Source organism: Chrysochloris asiatica, unplaced genomic scaffold, assembly GCF_000296735.1.
Source record: "Chrysochloris asiatica unplaced genomic scaffold, ChrAsi1.0 scaffold00035, whole genome shotgun sequence".
Lineage (NCBI taxonomy): Eukaryota > Metazoa > Chordata > Mammalia > Afrosoricida > Chrysochloridae > Chrysochloris > Chrysochloris asiatica.
The window spans coordinates 22226601-22235907 of NW_006408553.1; the positions used below are offsets into that span (position 1 = coordinate 22226601).

The 9307-nt window shown below is 38.4% G+C and overlaps 1 protein-coding gene across 1 annotated transcript in view; it reads left to right on the forward strand.

Moving 5' to 3' along the window:
• Positions 1-8557, forward strand: part of LOC102842704 (alpha-(1,3)-fucosyltransferase 10-like) — a 156268-nt gene extending 147711 nt beyond the window's left edge. Inside the window, exon 4 of the mRNA XM_006860000.1 lies at positions 8333-8557. Within this exon, the coding sequence (XP_006860062.1) occupies positions 8333-8557 (225 nt within the window). The remainder of the gene's footprint in view (positions 1-8332) is intronic.
• Positions 8558-9307: the final 750 nt, after the last annotated feature.

Consider the following 9307-nt stretch of genomic DNA (forward strand, 5'->3'; position numbering starts at 1 on the left):
GAGCTACTGCTTCCATAGGTGTAGGTCAACTTCATCAAATTGTATGAGAATACTTTTTTTTTTTTTCCTCTTCTTTTTACTTCTGGTTGAGCTCTGATCATCCAGTCACTGAAGCCATGATAAGTGGGTATTATCTGCAAGTATGGGTGTTCTTATGCATATACTCTCTCTTTGTATCAGCTGGATGCTTCACTCTCCACTCTAGTCCTCAGTGGCTATGTCACTGACTCTGGGCCCAAGAGTCCCCAGGTCTTGCCACACTGCTGGTTAACCAGGTCTTCACCCAGTTTATGTAGGGTTTTATATGCCTTCTTTCTTGCATAGTTTCTGCTGATAGATCCAAGCTTAATCTGACTTGCTTGCCTTTGTATGTTACACTCCTCTTTTCCCTACCTGCTTTCAGGAGTGTTTCCTTATCTTTGATTTTGAAGAGCTTGATTATGATATGTCTCAGTGATTTTTTGGGGGCGTTCTATCCTTCCTGGGGTTTGTTGAGCTTCTTGAATATTTATCTTTTCACTTTTCAGGATGTTAGAGAATTTTTATTACAGCAGTTCTTCAACAATTTCTTCTGTGGATTTGTGTGATTATTCTTGTTCTGGAATGCCGATAATTCTTAAGTTATTCCTCTTCATATTGTCCAACATATGACCTTCTTTCAGATTTTTTAATCCTTTTTTCTGTTTGCTCTTCTATCTTAGTGGTATTGAGAGATTTGTCTTCCAGTTCACTGGTTCTGCCTTCCATCTCTTCTGTTCTACTCCTTTGCCCTTTCACTGTATTGTCTATTTCTGGTATTCTATTATTGATTGTTTGGACTTCTTTCTGTAGGTTTTGAATTGTTTCCAATGCTGTGTCTATCTTGATTGTTCCTGTAGCACTTTCCTGACTTCTTCCTTGTTTTTCTCAACTCCATTGTAAAGTGTTTTGAAACATTTTATAATCATTTTTTCTGAATTCCTTATTAGGCATTTCTAAGGCCTGCCCTCCTTCCAGAATGTAGTCCAGGTCTACCTCTAGGTCATTTGCCTCAGACAGTTTATATTGTTTTTGGACATGTGCTGATATGGACATCTGATTTTGCTTCTTGGACATGTTTATTGTTTATCTGTGGCCTTAATACTTAATTGAGTATGTGTTTTGGTATTTTTTATGCTTTCTGATCGCCTCCAGGTAGATGTGATCAAGATGTGACCTTCTCGTTTCACTCTTCTTATTGCTTAACTCAGAGTGACTTTTACAGGTGTTGTCTGCCACCCTGGTGTGTGGCATTTGGCAGTGGTTCTTCCCTGTATTTTGGTGTTTTATAGAGTGTGATTGTAGCTTGACTTTATGACAGCAGTTGCTGTCTTTTCTTGGGTAATACAAGGAGAGAAAGAGTCCCCCATAGGTGGAAGGGGAAGCATAAAACAGAAAAACTGAAACAGCAAAAAAATGAGGGGAAAAAAATCCCCACAAAACAACAACAAAAACAAAAAAACTCGATTGAGTACTTTAGTCTATAAGTGCAGAAAAGGGAGAGGAGGGAGAGAAGGAGGGAAAAAAAAAAAATCTGTAGCCTAATATGAGTATGCCTTTAATGTCCTCTTTCATCTTCTTGCCTTCAAAGCTGTCTGATAGATTTCAAGATGCCACGTTTGGTACGCTGTACCTCAGTATTTATTTTAATTTTCAGCCTGTTTTGTTTTAAAACTTTCTTTCCCTCTCCACACCCTTTGTTCTGGCCTTTTCTGTATTAAAATAAATAAATAAATAACAGTTCAGGGCCAGCTCTTGGGCTGAGAGTATCTGTGCAGAAGCGTGGCAGAAGAACCCACCAGTTGTGGGAGCGGGGGGTGTCCACTCACTCAGGCATCCCCTCTAGTCACCACAATGGAGGTGTGCAAATGGTGGGGAGGGAGGGCAAAGAACAGATACTAAAAAGAAAAAAAATCAGAACAATGCAAAACCGACAAGTGTATTGTCCACCTTTGCTTTGAGGTTCCCGTGGCATTTTCCCCACTGTCTGCTCCCCCACTTGGTTATGCGATTTGGTCTCACTGAAATTGTTGGCTCCAGGCTGCTGAACCCTGCAGATTCAAAAGTACGTGATTTCTTACTTTTGCTACAAGTTCCACTAGCTATAAGCATTCAAACTTTAAGAATATTCCTACCTATGTGGTTCCGAGATTTGGAGCTCTGCCCTGGATCTACTTTGCCTGGTATTCTGTGGTATTGCTGACAGTGAACCTCACTGCACCTCTACCCTAGCCACCATCAAGGCCCTTACATCGTTATTTACCTCTGTCCTATTTAGCCCATTAAAACCTGCCTAAATATTCTCCCATCTGCCTCGTCCTTCCTTTCCCTTCCCCCTACTAGTGTATTGCCCTCCCCCAGCACCCAAACTATCCTGTGTTTCCCTACCCTGTGCTCCACATTCCCCTCCCAACCCTCACCCCACCCCCTACAGCCTGGTAACCAGCAAATAATTTCCCTTTCCCCCTTTTAGTATGGGTTCTTTTTCTTAGTCTTTTACAACAGTGGTCCTATGCCATATTTCTCCTTTTGTGACTGACTAATTTCACTCACTCATCATAATTTCCTCAAGGTTCATCCATGTTATGTGGTAGCTTACAGCTTCCTTGTCTTTCTTCAAGGTAGCATAATATTCCATTGTGTGTATGTACCACAGTGTGTTTATCCATTCTTCAGTTGATGGGCACTTTGGCTGTCTCCATCTTTTTGCTATTGTAAATAGTGCTACTATGAACATTGGTGTGCATATATCTACTCGTGTTATAACTCGTATTTCTTATGGGTAAATTCCAAGTAGAGGAATTGCTGGGTCATAAGGTATTTCTATTTCCAGCCTTCTGAGGAAGTGCTATATTGCTTTCCAGAGAGGTTGGACCATTTTGCAATCCCACCAGCAGAGCGGGTGTGTCTCAGCCTTTCCACATCCTTGCCAGCATTTATTTTCCTCTACTTTTTTGATCTTTGCTGTTATTGCTGGTGTGAGATGATATCTCATTATTGTTTTGATTTGCAGCTCTCTAGTGGCTAGTAATCATGAACATTTCTTCATATGTTTGTTGGTTGCCCAGATGTCCTCCTTGGTCAAGTGTCTGTTCATGTCCTGTGCCCATTTTTTAATTGGGTTATTTGTTTTTTTCTTGTAGAGGTGTTGTAGTTTACTATATATTTTAGAAATGAGTCCCTTGTCCAATGTGTTGTTGCAAAAGATGTTTTCCCATTCTGTGAGCTCCTTTTTCACTCTTTAGGTGCGCATAAGTTTTTAATTCTTAATATGTCCCAATCATCTATTTTGTCTACTTTTTTGTATAGTTTTCCAAATGTTTGGTAGTCTGTGTATGCCCTGAATTAGAGCCGTCACATTTGTCCTGATTTTTTCATTGATCATGTTTATATTTCTGGGATTCACATTTAGGTCTTTAATCCATGCTGAGTTGGTTTTTGTATAAGGCGTTAGGTATACAATCTTTTGCATAATTCTCTTGTTTCATTCTTTTGCATATTGCTTTCCAGTTTTACCAGCACCATCTGTTGAAGAGATTATCACCTTCCCATGCGATACCTTTAGGCACTTTGTCAAAAATCAGTTGGCTGTATGTGGATGGGTTAATTTCTAGATTGTTGATTCTGTTCCATTGATCAACGTACTTTTCATTGTACCAGTACCAAGCTGTTTTGACCACTGTAGCCATGTAATAAATTTTGAAATCAGGGAGTGAGAGGTTTCCAACCTTATTCTTCTTCCTTAAGCAGTGTTTGCTTCTCCTGGATCTCTTTCCTTTCCATATAAAATTTGTCATTGTTTTTTCCATCCCTTTGAAGACTGTTGTAATTTGGATTGGGATTGCATTATATGTGTAAATTGCTTTGGGTAGTATTGACATTTTCACAATGTTAAGTCTTCCTATCCAGGAGCATGGTACATTCTTCCATTTTTGTAGGTCTCTTTTGGTTTCTTGTAGTAGTGTTTTATAGTTTTCTTTGTATAAGTCCTTTGTTTCTCTGGTTCTGTCTATTCCTCAATATTTCTTCCTTTGGGCAGAAAGCTATTATTTCTTGATATGTCCTCCATCTAGGTCTATACTTCCTGAAAATATTTCCATCTGTCTGGTTACTTTTCATTGTACCAGTACCAAGCTGTTTTGACCACAGTAGCCATGTAATAAATTTTGAAATCAGGGAGTGAGAGGTTTCCAACCTTATTCTTCTTCCTTAAGCAGTGAATTTTCCAGTGAATTTTGTGCTCTTCAATTTACACCACATCAAACAGAAGTTTTAGCATGCTACTTGGTCTCTAATCATGTTTTAAAAAATGTTCTTTGAATTTGGGGAACAAAAGTCATCTGAAGGGACAAGATCATGACTGTAGGATGGATGGGGTAAGGCTTCTCAGCTAATTCTTATAGGACAGCTCTTGCTACTCTCGAAGTATGAGCAATGTATTGTTATGATAAAAAAAATCCTCTGTGAAATTTTCTCAGCAATGCAGTTTTTAAAAAACTTCCTCCTAATAACAACCTCATGATTGTCCTTGTCCTTTGAGACAATCTATCAAGATTATACGGAACTACAAAAGTCAATTGCTATAACCTTCTGAACTGACCTCTCTGCCTTGTTAATATTTGAGGTCTTCTTAACATTCCTTAAAATGCATAAACCATTGGAAAACTGATGTTTTATGTGGGCACCATTCCTGTAAACTTGTTGCAAAGTTTCAGTCATTTGGGACAATGTCCACTTGAGATTTGTTAAAAATTTTGTATTAGCCTTACCATCAAAAATATCTTTTTTTCATGACATACAAAGTAACCTTGATTTTGAAGGCACCTTAATGAGAGTAAGACAAGGTTATTACTGAGGGAACTTGTCTGCAATCATCCACTGATCACAGAGATATGTTTAAGCATGTTTTGTTTTGAATAAACTCATGCATATAACCTGAAAGCAAAGATGACTTAAAATACTTATTAATGATGATTAAGGGTCATAGCCTTCCATCGGGGTTGTGCTTCAATGTAAAGAAAACAAAAATCCTTGCCACAGTAGCAATAAATGACATCATGATAAATGGAGAAAAGATTGACGTTGTCAAGGATTACATTTTACTTGGATCTACCATCAACACTCATGGAAGCAGTAGTTAAGAAATCAAATCATATATTTCCCTAGGCATATCTGCTGCACAAGAACACTTTAACGTGTTCCAGAGCAAAGATGTTAGTTTAAGGACTAAGGTACAACTGATTCAAGCCGTGCTATTTCAGTAGCCTCCACTGTGGGTTAATGCTTTGGACTGCAAAGTCGTTTTGAACCACAAGATCAGTGGTTCAAGCTCATCAGCCACTCAAAAACCCCATACAGAGTTGCTATTTGTTGGAACTGACTTGACAGCACTTAAAAACAACAATAAGAACAACAACATATGCATGTGATAGTTAGACATTGGATGAGGAAGACCATAGAAGAATTGATGCATTTGAACTATGGTGTTGGAGGAGAATATTGAAAGTACCATAGACTTCCAGATGAATAAACTCAATCCATGTTGGAAGAAATATAGCCTAAATGCTTCTCGGAAGCCAGGATGGCCAGACTTCATCTGTTCATACTCTGAACAATCCTGGAGAAGGATATCATGTTTGGCAAAGTGGAGGGTCAGAGAAAAAGAGGAAGATCCTCAATGAGATGAATTGGCACAGTAGCAGCAGCAGTGGGCTCAAATGTAGCAATGATTGTGAGGTTGGCACAGGACTGGGCAGCGTTTTTTTCTGTTGTACATAGGGACATCATGAGTTGGTACTGACTCAATGGCACCTAATAGATAATATATTAAATATATATGCATATATACATACATGTGATGGTGAGTCAAAAATTATCTGCATACTGGTTATATTACAATGCTCATCCACATCTATGGCTGATGACAGCATTGAGCGTGTACTTGAAATGATTATGTCAAATAATCAAGTGACAGTGAACTATATGGCAAATTGTTTGCAAATCAGCCATGCCTGTGAAGTAATACACAACAGACTTGTGATACGGGTGCTGAAACAATTCATGGAAGAGCATAAACAGAAGCTTTTGGACATCTGCAAACAACATTTGGATCCATACTTGAAGGAAGGTAAATGTTTCTTTTAAAAAATCATTACTAATGGTGAGACATGGATTCCTCACTAGGAGGAATGGAGCAATGGAATGGAAACAGCCTCAATCGCAGACCAGGAAACAGTTCAAAAAGCAACCATCAGATTTAAAATTGATGCTTATGGTTTTCTGGGATTTTCAAGGGCCAGTATTGGAACATTATCAAGAAAAATTTTCAACAATCAACAATGCTCATAATAGTGAGATGTTCATTGAAGAACTGAAGCCTGAACTTGGGATTGAATGCAGAGGAAGGCTATCCAAAGGCATTGTGATCTTGCATGACAATGCATGTCCTCATACCTCTGCCCACATTGTTGACACTATGACAAAAACTTCATTTTGAGGTGTTAAAGCCTCCTTCCTATAATTCTGATGACGTTCACCTATTTGGTCCCCTGAAAGCAGCAATATGAGGATGAAGATTTACCTCTGATGAAGAAGTGTAGACAGCAATGCATTTGTGGCTTGTAGCTCAGCCTAAAACATTTTTAAATAAGGGAATTTTTGAAAGCTTGTTGACAGATGGACAAAGTGTATTGAAAAGCAAGGAGATTATGTCAAAAAATGATGGATTTGTCTTTTCTAAAAGTTGATGAAAATAAATTCTACAGCTAGAGTGTGGATAATTTTTGACTCACCATCATGTATGTATTTGTGTGTATATACACACATGTATGTAATAACATAAACAAACAATACATGCACAGAAAATCAGAATACATTTTTCAAAAAGGTTTTTAAATACAAAGAATTATATTAAATAAGGAGTCCTGGTGTGGCACTGTAGGATAAGCACTGAGCTGCTAACCCCATAATCAGGGTTCAAACCCATGAGTTGCTCCTTGGAAACTCTATATGGAGTTGCTATGAGTTGGAACTGACACTATGGCACACAACAACAACAAACATACTAAATAAGATGTTAGCCTTAGCGGGCTGTGTGCTGACGACCAGGGGGCAGGCTTGTAGGGTATATACCCTTTGGTTGGTTAGTGATGCATGGAGGGGATTGTAACCATGGCAATGAAATGATATATGATAGGATGAATGTAAAACTAATGTTCTCCCATGGAAACTATCACATAATTCACAATAAAACATTAAAAAACAAACAAACATGTTAGCCTATGGGGAGCAGGGTAATGACAGTGGGATATAAAGAAAAGGGAAATAATAAATGAATCAATAAACTATGAACAAGAGGGAAGGAAAACTTTGATGAATCTATAGAGAATGGATTCAAATCTTAGGTATGGTAGTGGCTCTGTGCTGTGGAGTTGGTTTTGACTCAGAGTGACTCTGTATAGTGTTTCTGAGGCTGTAAATCTTTATGGGAGCAGAAAGTCTCATCTTTCTCCCACAGAACAGCTGGTAGTTTCGAACTGCTGATCTTGAGGTTAGCAACCCATTTCGTAACCACTACACTACCAGAGCTCCTTAATCTAAGGTATAGTGGGCATCATAATTTACTTATTTGAGCCTTAATTCCCATCTCCCTAAAATAGAGTTAAGTTCTTTTGAGTCAGTTCTGACTCATAGTGACCTTGTATAGGGTTTCTGAGGAGTGAGTTTGAACCTCTTACCTTGTGGCTAGCAGTCCAGTATGTATGCTACAGCACCACACCAGGACTCCAAAATAGCATAGTACACACACACGCATGCACGTGCGTGCAGCCAAATGGATTCCAATTCATAGTCACTTTATATAGGTTTTCTGAGATTAATTCTTTACATGTGCAGACAGCCTCATTTTACCTGTTTTATATGCTTACCATAAGAATTAAAACAATCCTTGAAAAATGCCTTTTAGAGTGTGTTAATGCGTGGGTTAATGCGCCAGACTGCAAAGCCATTTGAACTGCAAGGTCGGTGGTTCAAACTTACCAGCTGCTCCTTGGAAACCCTATATAGGGTCGCTATGGGTCAGAATTGACTCGACGGCACACAACAACAACTACATAGAACATTCTCAATAAATGTTAGATACTTCATTTCCCCTTTAATTAGTAGTCAACATTATAGCTATTTTAAGAGTCTAGGAAGGGAAGATATTTGCTTTATTAAAAGTATATACTGGGTTCTATTACTGTGCAGCAGGGACACAGAAATTGTTCTTCCTTACCATCTGTTCTTAATTCTTATTTTCCTTCTCTCAATACAGGGCTTACCACCAAAAACTTGGAAGGCAGAAGTTACCCATCTAAGTTGCCCAGAACCTACAATGTTTACTTTCTCACCTCTGGGTCCACACTGGAGCACTTTGCGAGAGATGTGGATACCAAGCTTCCAGCAATCCAAGAAAGAAGCCCAAGCACTACGGTGGCTGGTCGATAGAAATCAAAACTTTTCAGCTCAAGAGTTTTGGGCCCTTGTGTTCAAGACCTAATTTCATACAGTATCAGAATGATATAGACTAAAACCTTTGTGAAGCTTATTTTCTAGGTTGCCTTAATACTTGAATATAATAGTTATTCTTTTAACTGTCCTTTAGGGTAAGAATGAATTCATTGCTGCAGTATTCATAATAAGCCCTATCAGGTAGTAGAAATGAATAACCCTTAGGGATCACCTTTTTATTTTTTATACTAAAGTAAATATTTCTGATGGACATTGGTGACCTTAAATTTTCCTATCTGAAATTGTGTACGTGCTGCCTTTTGTGGAAATTCTTCAGACTTAGTGCTTTCCTGGCTGCATGGGAGGCAGAGGTTCTGCTATGGATATGTGATTCTCAACCCCTATCAGCAATCTATTGGTACTTGGCAAGCCACATGTCCTGATGCTGAGCATGAACGTGAAATGCATTAGAACTTGAAAATGAGAGATTCCATCTGTTGGTTTCCAGGGATATTAAGTGAATAATCAAAGAAAGCTGTGTAAAGTTTATCCACTATCTGCTCTTCAAGTCAAAAGAGCATATTCCTGTCTCTACCTTCTCCTTTCTCTCTCTGCCTTCTCTCTAGCCTTTTGCTATATATAACTTTGCTTGTGCCTCCCCCTTCTAAAAGAAAAAAGAAAGAAGAAAAAAAAAGCAGAATATCTTGTAAAGACATGAGTCTTCCTTGTATATTTTGATCTGTGAAATCCCTTACACTTCTGAAGAGAAAAAATAAACTATTTTATGATACAGGCAAGA